General features: G+C 42.5%; 11 protein-coding genes across 11 annotated transcripts; 6 read left to right on the top strand and 5 right to left on the bottom strand. All coding sequences in view use genetic code 6, as the record gives it.

Annotated features, from left to right (window-relative positions):
• Positions 1 to 248: 248 nt before the first annotated feature.
• SS50377_22718 (uncharacterized protein) lies at positions 249 to 3410 on the top strand (the record flags this gene model as incomplete). Its single annotated transcript, XM_067906601.1, has 1 exon — positions 249 to 3410. The coding sequence occupies one exon, from the start codon at positions 249 to 251 to the stop codon at positions 3408 to 3410; it is 3162 nt and encodes a 1053-aa protein (XP_067765869.1).
• A 50-nt stretch (positions 3411 to 3460) lies between these two features.
• SS50377_22717 (uncharacterized protein) lies at positions 3461 to 3676 on the bottom strand (the record flags this gene model as incomplete). Its single annotated transcript, XM_067906600.1, has 1 exon — positions 3461 to 3676. One exon carries the CDS (start codon positions 3674 to 3676, stop codon positions 3461 to 3463), a length of 216 nt encoding a protein of 71 aa, XP_067765868.1.
• A 934-nt stretch (positions 3677 to 4610) lies between these two features.
• On the bottom strand, positions 4611 to 4871 carry SS50377_22716 (Myb-like DNA-binding domain-containing protein; the record flags this gene model as incomplete). Its single annotated transcript, XM_067906599.1, has 1 exon — positions 4611 to 4871. One exon carries the CDS (start codon positions 4869 to 4871, stop codon positions 4611 to 4613), a length of 261 nt encoding a protein of 86 aa, XP_067765867.1.
• Positions 4872 to 5389: 518 nt separating this feature from the next.
• SS50377_22715 (uncharacterized protein) lies at positions 5390 to 6073 on the top strand (the record flags this gene model as incomplete). Its single annotated transcript, XM_067906598.1, has 1 exon — positions 5390 to 6073. One exon carries the CDS (start codon positions 5390 to 5392, stop codon positions 6071 to 6073), a length of 684 nt encoding a protein of 227 aa, XP_067765866.1.
• A 31-nt stretch (positions 6074 to 6104) lies between these two features.
• SS50377_22714 (uncharacterized protein) lies at positions 6105 to 6470 on the top strand (the record flags this gene model as incomplete). The annotated part of the gene is made up of 1 exon (XM_067906597.1): positions 6105 to 6470. The coding sequence occupies one exon, from the start codon at positions 6105 to 6107 to the stop codon at positions 6468 to 6470; it is 366 nt and encodes a 121-aa protein (XP_067765865.1).
• Positions 6471 to 7523: 1053 nt separating this feature from the next.
• On the top strand, positions 7524 to 9110 carry SS50377_22713 (uncharacterized protein; the record flags this gene model as incomplete). The annotated part of the gene is made up of 1 exon (XM_067906596.1): positions 7524 to 9110. One exon carries the CDS (start codon positions 7524 to 7526, stop codon positions 9108 to 9110), a length of 1587 nt encoding a protein of 528 aa, XP_067765864.1.
• A 740-nt stretch (positions 9111 to 9850) lies between these two features.
• On the top strand, positions 9851 to 10216 carry SS50377_22712 (Transmembrane domain-containing protein; the record flags this gene model as incomplete). The annotated part of the gene is made up of 1 exon (XM_067906595.1): positions 9851 to 10216. The coding sequence occupies one exon, from the start codon at positions 9851 to 9853 to the stop codon at positions 10214 to 10216; it is 366 nt and encodes a 121-aa protein (XP_067765863.1).
• A 27-nt stretch (positions 10217 to 10243) lies between these two features.
• On the bottom strand, positions 10244 to 10924 carry SS50377_22711 (uncharacterized protein; the record flags this gene model as incomplete). Its single annotated transcript, XM_067906594.1, has 1 exon — positions 10244 to 10924. One exon carries the CDS (start codon positions 10922 to 10924, stop codon positions 10244 to 10246), a length of 681 nt encoding a protein of 226 aa, XP_067765862.1.
• A 530-nt stretch (positions 10925 to 11454) lies between these two features.
• On the top strand, positions 11455 to 13134 carry SS50377_22710 (uncharacterized protein; the record flags this gene model as incomplete). The annotated part of the gene is made up of 1 exon (XM_067906593.1): positions 11455 to 13134. The coding sequence occupies one exon, from the start codon at positions 11455 to 11457 to the stop codon at positions 13132 to 13134; it is 1680 nt and encodes a 559-aa protein (XP_067765861.1).
• A 772-nt stretch (positions 13135 to 13906) lies between these two features.
• On the bottom strand, positions 13907 to 14272 carry SS50377_22709 (uncharacterized protein; the record flags this gene model as incomplete). Its single annotated transcript, XM_067906592.1, has 1 exon — positions 13907 to 14272. The coding sequence occupies one exon, from the start codon at positions 14270 to 14272 to the stop codon at positions 13907 to 13909; it is 366 nt and encodes a 121-aa protein (XP_067765860.1).
• A 31-nt stretch (positions 14273 to 14303) lies between these two features.
• On the bottom strand, positions 14304 to 14987 carry SS50377_22708 (uncharacterized protein; the record flags this gene model as incomplete). Its single annotated transcript, XM_067906591.1, has 1 exon — positions 14304 to 14987. One exon carries the CDS (start codon positions 14985 to 14987, stop codon positions 14304 to 14306), a length of 684 nt encoding a protein of 227 aa, XP_067765859.1.
• Positions 14988 to 16395: the final 1408 nt, after the last annotated feature.

The raw sequence follows: 16395 nt of genomic DNA, 5'->3' as shown, positions 1-16395 counted from the left end.
ATATAATAATATAATAATATAATAATATAATATAATAATATAATATATACAAATATATACAATATATACCCACATACCCATATTATCCTATATACCACATATATAACTATATACCATTTATCCGTTTTTTACTCAAACCGACATTTTCACTTTCCTACCACTATAATTATCCCTCCCCCTCCCCCTCCCCCTCCACCATAATTCTAATTATCCCTACCATATAATATCACCTACCCACTAACCGCAAAATGTCCAATTTGTTCACGACCGAAACCCCCCAAAAAGCCTCGCAGCAGCATCAGAATGTGCTGGTCTGCGACCCCTAAATTTTCACCCCGCAGCCCGCCTTTTGCCTGCCGGCAACGCAGCAGCTGAGCGTTTCCCCGCCCGCAAACGTCCAGAAACAGGCCCGGCAGCTCCAGGGGCGCCTCCCGCGGAAGTTCGACGACGCGCAGTTCCAGAAGGCGCTGCAGATGTCCAGGGAGGCGCAGCAGCAGCGCGAGGCGCGGATTAGGCAGCAGCAGGCGCAGATGCAGCGGTTCCTGAACGCCGACGCGCAGGAGCGCATTCTGCGCGAGAACCTGCGCCACGAGGAGCAGATCCGGCGCGCGCAGGCGATTCGCGAGCAGTTTCGGTTGAAGGTGGCGGCAAAAGCGGCAAAAGCGTCAAAAGCGTCACCGAAGGTGGCGCGTTAATTAGCGCTTTAATCGAATCAGGCGCATTAACTGAATCAGGCGCCTCAAGCGCCTCAACTGACTCAATTTGCACCAAAAACAGCTAAAATTTAACGTGATATAAAGGAAATCAAGAAAAACGACCGAATCTACCGGGGAATCGTCGACGGGAGGCTGAAAAAGGACACCGGCGGCAAGTTCAGCTACGGCGTTTTGAAGCCAATTGAGGAGAAAGCGATAAATTCCACTTCAAAAGGAGCGAAAAGTCAAATTCAAATTCAAATTGAACCGCCTCAAATCCGCCACCCGCAGGTCGCGGCCGCGCTGCAGCGCCAGGCGCAGGCGAATTCGCTCTCCGAAGACGAGGTCTTGGCGGCCCTGAAACCGCATTTTGCGCCGAAATTGATGCGCAAAATGCTCTTCCTGCAGCGTTACAGCAAAAAACAGCTCGAAACGCTCATAAAAATCGCCAAAACGACCCCAAAATTCTACAAAACCCGCCCACTCCACTTTTAAAAATTTTTATATCAATAATATACATAAATAATGCATAAACTTGAAAATACCGTAGAATTTGGAATTCTGACTTCGAAACGGCCTGTGGAGCGTAGTGATTTTTCGCAGTTTGCGAGAGCGGCGCTGACGCGAGACCGCTTTTGCATGGAATCGACTAGTGCGGAGCGCGCGCTGGTGCTCATTTCTGCGATGCCGGAGCTGCTTTTCTGCACCTTTAAAATCGTCTCTAAAGACTCCGGCTGCGAGGTAGAGATCGTCGGGGACCGCCAATTGGCGTTTTTGAACAATTTAGCCACCTCGCTGAACCGCTCTAAATCCGTTAATTTGCAGACTTCAGTTTTGGAGTAGTTTTACAAATTTGAATTCAATTTCAAAACACCACTCCAAAAATCTCAATTTCTTCAGTTTCTGCTGCTGCGTAACGATTTTCCGGCCTTTCTGGCGGGCGAAAGCTGCGTTGCGGTGGAGCTCGACGGCGGGATGTTCGAGATTTTCACAGCGGACGTTTTGCGGCTCTTCCAGACGTAGTTTCCGGTGCAAAAGTTCGATCTGGCTGCCGAACTGGCGCTTCCCGCGGGGCTGCGGATCCGCAGCTGCGTGATGGGGGCCGAGGCGGCGCGGCACGGCCTGATCGCGGGCTATTTGGAGCGCCAAATCGTCGCGGACGTCGAGTGCGTAGAATGCGATTTTTACGTTGTTTTCGACGTCAGGCTGGCGGTGTAAATGCCTTAAAATGAGCTAAAAATAACATCAAATGAACTAAAAACATCAAACGACCTAAAAACGCCTTAAATTGCCCCCCACTATCTCAACACCTGCTATTTCGGAATCCCCAACGCTTACAGAGCAATTCCAGAAGCCCTAACGCCCCATTTTACGGCTCTGGCGGAGCAAGTTTACGGCCTTTAAAGCGAGTTTTTGGTCCAACATTTGCAGGTAAAAGAAGCCGAATTTCTGCTCTCGCGGCTTCCTGAGCTTTTCTGGGCAAAATATTCGTGCCAGCAGCTCGCGCAGGACGTCAAATTCACTGCGCAGAGCATGATTAGCGCGTCCTAGAGGGGCGCGCTGCAGGCGCTTTCTGCGCAGCTTAACGCGTCGCTGCGGCGCGCGAAATTCGAGCTGGTCCAAGAAACTGCGATCGCGGAGGCGTTGGCTTCGACTTTTAAGCGCTGGAAAATGAGTTTTTAGCAGGTTTTTGGGTTGGTTATGATGCGCGGAAATTGTATATTTTAGATATAAAATGATATTTTCCACTTTTAAAATTGTGATTTTGCTGTAGAAAATGATAATTCTAAGATATACAATATTAATATAGATATATAAAATGATGATTTTGCTGTAGAAAATACTAAAATTAACGCCAAAATAACCGAAATTTGCGCGCAGAATATCATCGAAATGGCGCAGAAACTCCAGTTGCGCGAATTCGGTTTCTTCAGAAAAGGAACGGACGCGCAGGTCAATTCTTAAATGCGCGAGGTTTAGCAGTGCTTAAAGTGCAGTTTTGAGAGTTAAAAATTCGGCGATTTCCACTATATTGAAATTTTCGTTATATCAGGTAAAGAAGAAGAAGAAGATGTTGTGGCAAGTAAAGAAGATGTTGTGACAGTGTCAGTTAATGAAGATGTTGTGGCAGATAATAAAATCGTTATATCAGTAAAGAAAAACATTATATCAAGTAACAATTTCCTATAAACCCTCCCCGCAGCGAACCAGCTGCAGCAGAAACATCCAAAAACAGCCCCCTTTCTCATCCAAACTCTGCTCCTCGCAACCGCCCAAAACTGCATTTCGCAGGCGCAGTTTAATATGCTAAACGAAATTTTGGAGCGGAGGCCAAAAATTTTTAATTTTTACTCACAAAACGCGAATCCAGCTATCAGCGAATTTGAAAAATCTACCCCTTCCAAATTCGCACAAGTTGTTCTTTATCGCGAGTTTGAGTAGTTACCCAGAGAAGTTGTGGACAAAAGTGTCCAAAAATACTCAAAATCGCTCCTTTCAGAAACCGAAATCGACGAAATTCGAAGCGTTTTGCGCCGTTCCGCGGAGGCGCCGAAAGCGATAAATTGGCTCGCGGCGGCCAGGCTTCTGGGGGCGGAATTCGCCCTCGCGAGCCCCGTTATCGCGCAGCGGATGGTCCTGTGCACGTTTTCGGATCTCGTCGATTTGGACGAAATGCGGCTCTTTAGGGCGATATTGGAAAGGAGGCCCCAGTGAGCTTTTTTGAGTCTTAAAATGTTAAAATGTTAAAATGTTAAAAATTGGATTCATTGCAAGCTCTGCATGAGCCTCACCGTCAGACTTGCTATGTCGAAAAGCTGGGCCGTCAGGCTCGGTTTCTTGGCCACCTCGATGCGGATCTTGTCGTAGATCTGCCTCTTCGTCTTGTTGGGCAGAAATGCGGCGTAGCTCTTTGCGGTGTTTTCTTTCAGCAGCTGCTTCAGTACGATTACCTCCGAAAGGGACCAGGCTTGGCGTGGCATTTTAAGTTTCCGAGGTTATTGTATTAGTTTGTATATAAAAATTTGATAATTGAGGGTTTTCTGTTTATTATAGTGATTATTAGGAGATAATAATGGTTTTGTAGGATTAAAGTGATTTATTGGTATCTTTAAAATGCGATAATTAAAAATAGTATCGGATAATGAGGTTGGAGTTTATGGTCAGTAACTGCTTTAGAAAAATTATGATGAATAAATAGAGAATTATGAAAAGTGAGAAACTGGTTAATACGTATTTTGAGTAGTAAATATGATATAAAATAAGAAACTGAGTTTGTTAGTGTAAAATTAAGACTAAATCACTAAGAGAGTTTCTAGGCATGCTAACGCAAATGTCATAATAAAGTTGTGAAAATGCGTGTTGCGGGCTTGAAATATAATTGCGAGTTGTTTCACCATCCCTCAATAATGAATTCACAATTTAAAGTTTCTTAGCAAGATTAGTGTCTATTTTGTAGCATTTTCCTTAGTTTTTACTCTATTAAGCAAGCTTTTTTAACCTCAATAATATTTCGAACGTAAATAAAACAGGCAAAAGCGCTAAATCCTAATAGAACTAAACTCAAAATTAGTTAGTACATTTTTATTAGAGCGCGAATAAAATAATTGATTATATTTATATAATAATATTTTAGAATAAATAACTATAATTAGATTGTGTAATGTAAAATCAATATTATAATTGCTGGATAATTTTTATACTTTGCATCGTAGTATTAAATCGTCAGAAAAAATGTCAGTAATTGATACTAATTGGATATAATTAAATATCTAATATTGTTTGAGATAATTAAAGGATAGTAAATTGTAATAACAATAATTAATAATTACGTTATTATGCATTGTATTGTTGATTTTAAATTATTTTGTGATTTAGACTTAAACAATCATTCAAGTATCACAACACATTTTAACATCACTCGTTAAAAATACTATTTATACAAAGGTAGCTATCATCTAGTTAGTACTACTTCTAGGCAACCTGTTAACTTACCTTCTCGAACAGCTAAACATACTTGAAATCATTAAGCTGTTTGCTCTTTGAGTAATTTCTATAAAAATCATAGCATTGCCTAGTAGTTTTTTTCAATGCTTATCCAATAGACTTCCAATCTTTTTTCATCGCTACAAGCTCTAAAAGAGTATCACGCTCTTCGTTTTTCCATCGAAATGACATTTATTAAAAAGGATAGTCAATTAATAATGTTATTTTATAATAATTCACTATTTGCTAAAAAATCTAAACTACTTTCAAGGGCTAACGTTAAATTAATATTTTATAAACCAATATTTGTTATTTAATATTTTTTTAGATATAGAAGGGATATTATTAATATAATTAATAGATGTCCTAAAAATTAAATTGAACTAAGATAGTTGATATCTGTATAATAACTTCAACTTATGAATGATAATTACTATACAAGATGAGCACTAATTTAATATAATTATTAATTAGTATTATTACAACTTTATAACATTAATTTATTGTATTAATTGCTTACCGTCGATTGCTTAATTAATACATATACTTTACAACACTTACTTCTTAGGATACGTTTCTGCTCTCTATAATCACGGTTGCTTGTGCAAGGATGCATCATAACGCACGAAGTACTTTTCTGTGCACTTGCACTACAAGCAGCATTATAATTTCACTCCTTAAATGCCCCTTCCCCAATTTCCGCTCCTCCAATGCAGGACTTCGTGATCTCGTTTGCGGACCCGAAGCCAGCCAGGCACAGCGCCTCCAGCAAGGGCAGGGGCCTCGTGTCCACCTCCTTCGCCCCCGTCACGTACACGCAGAACTTCAAGAGCCAGCAGGACGTCAAGTTCGAGGCGAAGCTCAAGGACATGGAGGCGAGGGACCAGCGTGCCCCCAAGCGCCCTGGCACCGGGAAGCCGAAGCCTTAGGCACAGCAGCCCCCCGCGGTCCCCCAGAGGGCCGCGCCCGAGGAGTTCAGGATCACGATAGACGCCCCAGTGCCAGCTGGAGCAGCCAAGCGCAGGGCCGCCAGGAAGGTGCCTGAGCCGCTCCCCGCAGCAGCCCCCGCCCAGGAGGCCGTGGCCGAGAGCGGCCCTCCGGCCAAGAAGACCCCCGCGCCCGCCAGGAGGAGCTCCGAGCAGCCCCCGGGCCAGCGCAAGGCAGCGGACCCCCAGAAGGCCCCTGCCAGGACAGAAGCCCAGCCGGCCCCGAGGGAGGCAGCGGCGCCGCAAGCGACCGCGACACCCCCGACGACTGCCGCGTGGCCTGCATCATATTAACAGGCCATGCCCCAGACGGTGCCCTACCTGGCCTACCCGCCGCAGTACGCAGCCCCGGCCTACCCGCCGCAGTGCTACTACGTGATGGTGCCGTTCCAGGCGCCCCCGAAGTGACGCTCCCTTTCACTCCCATTCCCGCTCCGCAATGCCCCAGTTCTCCTTCAAGAGCAAGAACGCGCGCGTGCTCCAGAAGATCGCGGCCCAGCGCGTGCAGGGCCTGCTGGAGCCCGACATGCTCGCCGGCATCGCCCAGCGCCACCCCGAGCTGCAGGCCGCGCTCCCGCCCGCCCCAGAGCGGAGGCCCAAGCGCACGCGCGAACAGGCCGTGCTCCAGCAGCGCGAGGACCGCGACGCGCAGCGCCGGGAGCAGCAGGCCGCACTGGACGAGGGCCGCCGGCTCAAGCGCAAGGAGTACTTCCGGTCCCACGCCAAGACCCGCACCGGCCAGCCCAACTTCAACCGCGTGATGGAGCGCCTCTACGGCAAGCTGGAGCAGGACCTCCAGAAGTGACAATTTCCCTTCCCTTTCCGCTCCTTAGATGCATACAGAGCTCGCGTGCATCGCGTGCGGTTCACGCACCTACAGCGCCCGGCGGGGGTGCGCCCCGGCCGGCAGAGTCTTCAAGTATTTATTTATGAGTTAATTGTTTTACTAACTCTCGAAAAATCTATTTAAAATACAAAGTACATTGCAGAATATAACTTTACACATAAGATATAATTTAAATAGCTACTCTGCCTTAGTCAATAACGTAATATGTTGACTAATTACTTATTTTATATAAATAAGTAAAAGCTTTATTTTTTTCGTAACTATGCTTGAGTTACTTTTAAACATTTAATTCTTTAATTCATTTATATATTTCTCTTTAATAATATATTAAGGTGCTAATCCAATCATCATGTCATTATAGTGCTCTAATACGGATTAAGGTGGTTGGGAAGATAACAATATTTTATGAGAAAAATATTTTAATATTTTTATTATATATGTATACACTTATTTCATGTGACTTAATATAAGTATTACTTAGATGTTGATAACCTTGAACTAATAGGCACAAAGTTATAATATTTTCCATATATTGTCTTAGTAGAGCTAGTATAGTACAGGTTAGAATAAATAGTGTACTAATATACTTTTTATCATCTATAACACATAATTTTCCAACTATTTAAGTTCTGCTTTTGATAATACTTTTTTATATTAATAATATACTACTTAATTTTATTTTTTAATTTTGTGTTTTATTATCCCTACATAAAATAACTTAGTTATTATCTAAATTTTATCTGCAAAAATTGTTTTACTACATAATAAAGTTTGAATTTATTAAAATAAAATAAAATTCAGTTCCTAGTATATAAATTGCGAATTAAAAATACAGAAAAATCACTTTAACTCAATATTTTACATCTTTTGCTATAATTTTCAATGAATTTAGATTGTTTTTTCCACGTAATAGTAACTACTAAATTCTAATATTTATGTTTTAAAAACTTAATGTTTAAACAACTCAATAATATAAAATTACATAACGACACGCAATCTTTTGATTAAAAAATGTTGATTATATTGTGTTTCACCTGTTAAATGGATTCATCAAAAGTTATTATAAACCCAATCACAAACTTGATCACGCTTTAAACTATTCCAAAGATCAACCTCAAAGCTAGTGAGTTGAAAGCATGTCAGATCCAGACAAACAAAACTGCTATATATGAAGTTTAAATAGGTAAAGTATTGTTTCGATCAAATTTTGAATTTTACGATGCATTTTCTCCTGCGAATATATTGTTAATGCCACAGGGTGGGGATTCTGCTGAAGATGCAACGATTTATATTATAGCTTCATACTAAATAACCTTTTTAGATGATAATTTAGCTTAGAGTAGTGCTGTTGGATAATTGTTGGAAACATATTATAATTATAACGATTGTATTCAAGATTCATAAATTTAATTTTCTGCCAATATAAAAATTTAACCATTTGTTAAAATCAATCCGAATTGTGTGATAAGACCTACCGGCGATATAACCTAAGTCGTATTCTTAAAAGGTGAAATTTTGTAACGAGAAACAGTGCCTTTAGCTTTGTTTGATTTTTCAAATCTTAAGTTTAAGGAGAAGAATTGTATATCTGGCACGAATGAGGAGAATTTAGCTTGCCGTCAACAGAGTGTCAGCATATCATCTGATAACTTCATTGATTTTGAAGTAGAAATCAATCTCCCCATGAAGATAGTTTCAACTAATATTTACAAGAACCCGTATGGAATTCTTGAAACTATCCTTACAGACGTTCCTTTTACCTTAGTTTTTCAGATAAAAATCGATACCAGGATCTCGGACAGCAGCTGCGTCAGCTAGTCAGGACTATCATTTTCTGAAAATGTGATACATGTCTTCTAAACACCAGGCATCGCTTGTGCCTTCCAAAATTACTATAAAACAGAGTACTGGATAGTGATTCAGGACTCAAGGAACAACACTTTCTAGCTACAGTTCCTACCGAATTCCCCGTTTGACATAGACGATTATATCACATGTGAGACATGGGAAATCTCACAGTTTGGGTCCCTGGCGCTCTGCAATGCAGCACTATATCGTATTTAAACTTTGGCGCATAATGCTTCCCTGAACATCCTATACAAGGCATGGAGCGAAGATGGTGCCTACTTGAAATCCTATATTTTCAGAGCTTAAACCTTCCCCGGTGGGCAAGTTGTGTTGGTCTTGGTGCAGAAGCAGCTGTGTGTAGAAGTTAAAACACGCATTCTGACAGGTCGCGCATTTGCGCGCATCGAACTTAAGCTGGCGGTTAATCTAGAGCACTTTGCAGACAGGCTGCTCGATTTCGAGGCCGCAGACAACTTTGTCTTCCCATCTACTAATAATATTTACTGTTTCCGGGTCAGCTCTGCCGAAGAGTTCACTATCAACCAGGTCAGCTTTACACCGTTCTTTGGTGTCCTTTATGTGCTGGGGAGCGAGCTACACGTTCAGAGTATTGATGTTTTGGTGGAATATGGGGTGTTTTGGGAGGGATGGGTACTGTTGGTACTTGGAGTTGTTGTAATGGTGCTCTGGACGACGAGCCTTGCGGCGTACAGTCGAAAATAGAAATAGAAAATTGTTGGTAATGAGTGATATATGAAAGCGGTTGGTTATGATTTATATAATTCCCCACGCATATAAAAATGTCATGAAATGAACATGTTTTTAGTACTAAGTGGTATCGGAAAATAAGTATTAAATGTATAAAGTGTTGAAAATAGTTAAATGTGGTGTTAAAACCACGGAGTATGAAATATATTATTAGCATATAAGCTGATTCTTGATTTTAATCGGCTTCACTAATTAAGAGAACAGAGAGCTGGAAAATTAAAAATAATTTACAAACTATTTGTCCAATTGAAATTTATAGCTTAAATAATAATTTCTATTTGATTATTACTAACTACAAACTATATAAAGAGAATTATTTGCTTTAAAGTAGACTAAGCTAAACTTTAAGCAAAATTTCGTTGTGAAATGATTTAGCTCGTCGTTTATTATAAAATCGAGCAAAAACTAATTTTTTATCATATCATTACATATTTAAGTCAAGTATGAACTTTATAAAGTTACATTCTTTTAACTATCTGATTTCTACAGTTTTATTATTAAAAACTAATAAATACGCTTATATTTTAATTTTACACTATATTTTTTACATATTCAAGATTTTTGTGAAATATAATGTATGTAATAATTAAATTAAATAATAATAGGAAATATTATTTTTATATTACGATTGATATCTGCAGCAAATACCCGCCTCCCGGATAAAAAGAGGCGCCAGTAAACTATACATAGGCCACCGAAACTTTCTCTCCCGCTCCTAAGAAATGACGGATGCACCTCTCATCCAGGAGCTCCCCCTCGGCTCGGACATGGTTGCCGAGCGCGGGTACGGTGCCTCGCCAGCTACTGCCCCTGTGCAGCTGGTGGACGGCAACAAGCTGCTCACGGTCAGAGACATATTCTGCCGCTGCGCTGCCCCCAGGTACGAGCGCTGCCAGAAGTTGGTCGGATGCTCTACTGCTATCGTTCCTGGTGCGGGGTTACTATGCTGTGTGTGCTGCTATGGTGCCGATAGACTGGACCGTTGTGACGTGGTACTTGCAGGTATCGTGCTGTAGTTAAGCTCATACCTCGTGGTAGGCTGGGTGGTCGCCTGTATCGTAGGATTCAAGATGTTCATGCTTAAGTGAAGCTTTTCCTTATTACACTCAAGACCCTCACTCTCCCCAGCTATCAAACACCGCGTCTAGACATTCACCAACGCTTTGTATCATATTATCGAAATCAACCCGGATGATTTACACGTACCAAACCACACATGTCTTCCCCTCGTCAAGAACCTTCCCGTTACCAGCTATATGGATAGCCTCTGCCCCCTTGCTTAACTTTACAATACCTCCGTAAAAATCATTTGGGGAACGAATTAGCTCTATATTACGCTTATAAGATCCTGATTTAAATGATAGTTGCACATTAATTTAACGAATTTTACAACTTTCTCTACGTACTTATAAATTTTTAAGGCCACATACTCTTTAAAATTATTCTAAAACATCAACAAATTTTGGAACTGCTAGCTGGAAATTGCCTGGTTGTTAGGTGGTGGTTGCCAAACACCGAGCCTCATAACCAGATGAAGAAGAAGGGGTAAAATGCAATAAGAAGAATTATGCCTGCATTGAAAATTTGATATATAAACCTGACTACGTCTTAAGTGGTTTAGATATGAAATCTGAGCTGGTGGGAAGAGCTTATTATAACTATTACAGTGTGGAAAATTTAATAATATCTGTTGACTGCAAGTGGCCAGTGTAATATATTTAATATCTGATTTTACACCGCTCTAACTTAGCTTGAACAATAGTTTTGAGAGAGATGATAATTGGAGCTTTATCCATTTTAGTAATGAAGTGAAATACTACATATACATTATTTTGTGTTCTATATCATATTATTTTCGTTATATAAAAATATTTAATTGGACGTTAGACGAATGTACGGGTCATAGACACCATATGATGGCAAATGCAGAACTCTTCTGTAAATAAACTTCCACGATTAATATAAGTAATTCAATTTTATAAAGACCCGCATTTATCAATATTATCCCTAGCGCACGCCAAATTTTCGACAGTTAAAATTCTCTTATTCTTACTATTGAATTCTCGAGCTAATACGCTATTCTTCAAGCAGCTAGCCGCTGAAGAATAAATTTCTTTAAACCCAGCCATTTAGCTGCCCCAAACTCAATTTATCATACCTAATTACATTCTCACGCTAACTTTTACCCCTACATCACCCCCCACAAATCTACAATTTTCATTATATCACTTCCCCTTCCACCTATTTCAATTTTTTACCACTCCACCTCTATTTTTATATAATAATGATATTCCCCAATTTTCGACCAGCCACTTCACCCTTCCAAATGGACCTCACAGACGCATTTTTGAGCGACGCCGCGAGCTACGAGACCCTCTTTTCGGCCTACCGCGACCTGCTAGTTTCGGCTGCCCCGGAAGACAAGGCGCTTTTCGACGAAATCGTGCGCTCGCGGGGCGCGAAACTCGCGAAGAAACTGTTCGAATTTCCGCTCCTTTCGCAGTTTCCGGAGCGGGAACTTCAGACGACGTTCTGCATCTTCGTTTCGCAGGCCTGCAAGGCGCTGGAATTCGAGTTTCTGGAGCCGATTTTCGCGGGTTCGATCGCCTTCGCCTGCTGCGAAACGGTGGCCCCGCAGGCGCAGCGGCTCTACGCGTCGACTTTCCAGTCCGTTGCGCGCGTTTGCTCGCTCAAATCGCTCAGTTTGCCAGATTTTGGCATCGAAAAATTGGTCAATTTGCTTTTAGAGAGTTTTGAGCATTTTCAGAATTCAAATCAAATTCGATTTTCCACTCCCTCGATTTTGGAAATTTTGGCTACTTTCCTCGTTTTCGATGAGTACAAGATCAAGTTTGTAAACTTGAACGGTCTTTTGATTTTTTCGCAGTTTCTCGCGCAAACGGAGAATTCTGAGGTCTGCAGTGGCATTTTGGGGCTGATTCACTCGCTGATTTTCAACTTAAACGACGTTGGGAAGCAGTCGATTTACGACATAATTTCGCCATTTTTCGCTCCTATTTAGCTCAAAAATCTGATTTTCGCCGTACTTGAAAAGCAGTTTTCTGACCAGAAAAACGTCAATTTTAACGTTCTGATGGTCCTGCACGGCTGCCTGATACCGCAAACGAAGGATATCGCGTGCCTGGAATTCGTAAAATTCGCTGCTGAGAATTTTGAGGAAACGGAAATTCAAATTCAAATCGTTTCCGAAATTATTATCAAGTTTGTGGCCATCAGCCCCGAAAGCGTCCAAATTAGCAGTTTTTTGGCTGAAAATGGCGCGTTTATGCAGAAAATCTTCAGGTTCCTCGATCTGAATCAGGCGAATCCGATCAACAGCACAATCGCGCAAATGCTGCAGGTCGTCGCAGTGAGCTCGCCAGTAAATAAAAGCTATATTCAATTTGATTTTCCACTCCTTCCTTTGCTCAAAGTTGCGCATTTTTTTGCATCCCAACTGATCAATTAGAGCATGAGCAGCGCCGTCCAGAACCTCGAAAACTGCTACGTGGCGCTCACGTATTTCACCGAAACGCGCGCGTTCGCGCAGTGGCCGAATCTCGCGATTCAGCCTGAGGCGCTGGCGGTGCTGCAGCTCGCGGAGAGCCTCAGCGGCGTCGAGGGGCTCCTCGGAGAGCTCCCTGGCATGTCAGCGCTCTTGGCGCGCCTCTGCGCGACGAAAACGTACATTTCGCAGGCAAAAATCGCTTTGAAGGAGCGATTTCCCGTGTTTTACGCGTTTTTGGTCGACTTTGCGCTTTAAATTATGAAGCAGGGAAAGCCCTCAAACCATATCGTTTTGAGCATTTTGAAGGGTCTGACGGCAGTTTCTGGCGAAATCGGCGCTGTCGAACCCGCAAAAATCGTTCAGTTTATGACGCTTTTCGACGCAGAAACCGATGAAGAATTCGCTGATGTTTTGGCCGATTTGATCGAGGGCTACGCTGGCTGCGTTCCTGGGGCCGTGTAGGCTGAATTAGAGAAGGTTTTGACTAGGATGGTTTGAGGTGAACATGAGATTTTAGGGAATATAATATTGTTATATATAAATAAGTTTACTGTAGAATTATATTAAATTATTATTATTATATTATTATTATTATATAATAAAATTTTTTGGCGGTATCGCAGAGGGAGGAACTCGCATGAGTTGCACAAAACTGCTCGAAACGGCAAAAGGCGCTTTTGATATATTTAAAGTAATAAGCCAAAATGCAGCTTTCAAACCACAAAACGCCAGGACGCTACGTGGAATTTTGCTAAATACTGTAAATTGGTTCGTTGCCAAAATGCGAAATTTGCAAGTTTCTGCCGCGTTTTTGCTGTAGAAAATAAATATATATAAAAAGATATAATAATAAAGTCGTGAAGTGGGAAAATGGGAGCGATAGTAGAAAAAGGAATTTGGGAGATTTGGCTGCTTGTGGTGCTTGGTGAGAGGTATGTTGTCAGATTTTGAAATAGGGACAGTAAAAATTGGCTTTACAGTTTTAATGGAATATGGAAGGTGTTGGGCTGTAAGAACATAGTGAAATAGAGTACATGAAATAGTTAACTTACTATAGCTACCAGTAGGTGCAGAAGCTGTTTGGTAGGAAATATGAGCTGAGTGTAAAATAATGATGTATGAAAGTTTATAGCTATGCCCTTAATAAAATAAATACTTGAAGACTCTGCCGGCCGGGGCGCACCCCCGCCGGGCGCTGTAGGTGCGTGAACCGCACGCGATGCACGCGAGCTCTGTATGCATCTAAGGAGCGGAAAGGGAAGGGAAATTGTCACTTCTGGAGGTCCTGCTCCAGCTTGCCGTAGAGGCGCTCCATCACGCGGTTGAAGTTGGGCTGGCCGGTGCGGGTCTTGGCGTGGGACCGGAAGTACTCCTTGCGCTTGAGCCGGCGGCCCTCGTCCAGTGCGGCCTGCTGCTCCCGGCGCTGCGCGTCGCGGTCCTCGCGCTGCTGGAGCACGGCCTGCTCGCGCGTGCGCTTGGGCCTCCGCTCTGGGGCGGGCGGGAGCGCGGCCTGCAGCTCGGGGTGGCGCTGGGCGATGCCGGCGAGCATGTCGGGCTCCAGCAGGCCCTGCACGCGCTGGGCCGCGATCTTCTGGAGCACGCGCGCGTTCTTGCTCTTGAAGGAGAACTGGGGCATTGCGGAGCGGGAATGGGAGTGAAAGGGAGCGTCACTTCGGGGGCGCCTGGAACGGCACCATCACGTAGTAGCACTGCGGCGGGTAGGCCGGGGCTGCGTACTGCGGCGGGTAGGCCAGGTAGGGCACCGTCTGGGGCATGGCCTGTTAATATGATGCAGGCCACGCGGCAGTCGTCGGGGGTGTCGCGGTCGCTTGCGGCGCCGCTGCCTCCCTCGGGGCCGGCTGGGCTTCTGTCCTGGCAGGGGCCTTCTGGGGGTCCGCTGCCTTGCGCTGGCCCGGGGGCTGCTCGGAGCTCCTCCTGGCGGGCGCGGGGGTCTTCTTGGCCGGAGGGCCGCTCTCGGCCACGGCCTCCTGGGCGGGGGCTGCTGCGGGGAGCGGCTCAGGCACCTTCCTGGCGGCCCTGCGCTTGGCTGCTCCAGCTGGCACTGGGGCGTCTATCGTGATCCTGAACTCCTCGGGCGCGGCCCTCTGGGGGACCGCGGGGGGCTGCTGTGCCTAAGGCTTCGGCTTCCCGGTGCCAGGGCGCTTGGGGGCACGCTGGTCCCTCGCCTCCATGTCCTTGAGCTTCGCCTCGAACTTGACGTCCTGCTGGCTCTTGAAGTTCTGCGTGTACGTGACGGGGGCGAAGGAGGTGGACACGAGGCCCCTGCCCTTGCTGGAGGCGCTGTGCCTGGCTGGCTTCGGGTCCGCAAACGAGATCACGAAGTCCTGCATTGGAGGAGCGGAAATTGGGGAAGGGGCATTTAAGGAGTGAAATGAATATGTCGACCAACTTCTGGCAGCGCTCGTACCTGGGGGCAGCGCAGCGGCAGAATATGTCTCTGACCGTGAGCAGCTTGTTGCCGTCAACCAGCTGCACAGGGGCAGTAGCTGGCGAGGCACCGTACCCGCGCTCGGCAACCATGTCCGAGCCGAGGGGGAGCTCCTGGATGAGAGGTGCATCCGTCATTTCTTAGGAGCGGGAGAGAAAGTTTCGGTGGCCTATGTATAGTTTACTGGCGCCTCTTTTTATCCGGGAAGCGGGTATTTGCTGCAGATATCAATGGTTAAAAGATATCTTTTTTAAGATTACGATTTATATATCCAGTTTAATTAGAATACTATTTTACATAAATATGATTATAATCTTTGTAGAAAAATTTCATTTAGTCAAATAAATATTAAAGATCCATAAATTTAAATTTACGAAAATTCATTAAAATAGATATGGTCTCTCATCCCATATTATAAGAATAATAGTTATGAGATAGTAAATTAAGTCAAATTTTATGTAATAATAATGCTAGAATTTTAAAATTTAGCTATGAATTGTGATACATTTGGACTTTGTTTAGCACTAATATTAAAGTTAATTTATAGCAAAAATATGCTTGCATAATTTAGTAGATAATACCATATTTAAACGTTAAATGATGCTTAATTATATCGCATAAATTATTAATAAGTATCATTCTTGAATTGATAAGGTTGTAAGTAAAGATTATAATGCGTAGATGGAAATTATTTTATATAGGTTAATATAAAGTATAGTATAATAAAAACAGATCAGCACGTTTATCTTAGAGTTATTGCATTAAATAATAATCTTTAATATTAACAAAAATATGATTTTAATTTTAATCTTAAATGATGTGCAACTTTTATTTTATTATTCAAACGTGGCTTTTTTGGTGACTTATCAAAGGGTATATATTTTTTTAATAATAATATATGAAATGTTATATAGTTAATTCATATAATTAGTTTGAATAATTTTACAAATAATATTAACACAACTTAAAAAAATATAAATTCTTATATATGTTTTCTTTAATTCTAATTATTATGTTTAGCATACTCAGAACTTTGAAATTTATTATTTGAACCATAGTATTGGGCTATTGTAGTTATGCTAAAGAACAAATGTTAATTCTAATATCAATATAAATATGATTGATGCATCTATTAATGTATTTTAAATTTTTATGAATCTTTTCTAATATAATAATTTTGATTGTAAAAGGAAGACGCACTTTATTATATAAGTAGGTAATTTTTTAGCAATTTATATTAAACTATATTGAAACGAGATTTTTAGTTAATAATTAACTATTATTATGAATTTCAATCAGGTTTGATATCT

The sequence above is a fragment of the Spironucleus salmonicida genome, chromosome 3 (assembly GCF_000497125.1).
Source record: "Spironucleus salmonicida strain ATCC 50377 chromosome 3, whole genome shotgun sequence".
Lineage (NCBI taxonomy): Eukaryota > Fornicata > Diplomonadida > Hexamitidae > Spironucleus > Spironucleus salmonicida.
Note: the sequence above shows the minus strand (reverse complement) of the source record. Positions and strands in the feature narration are given on the sequence as shown.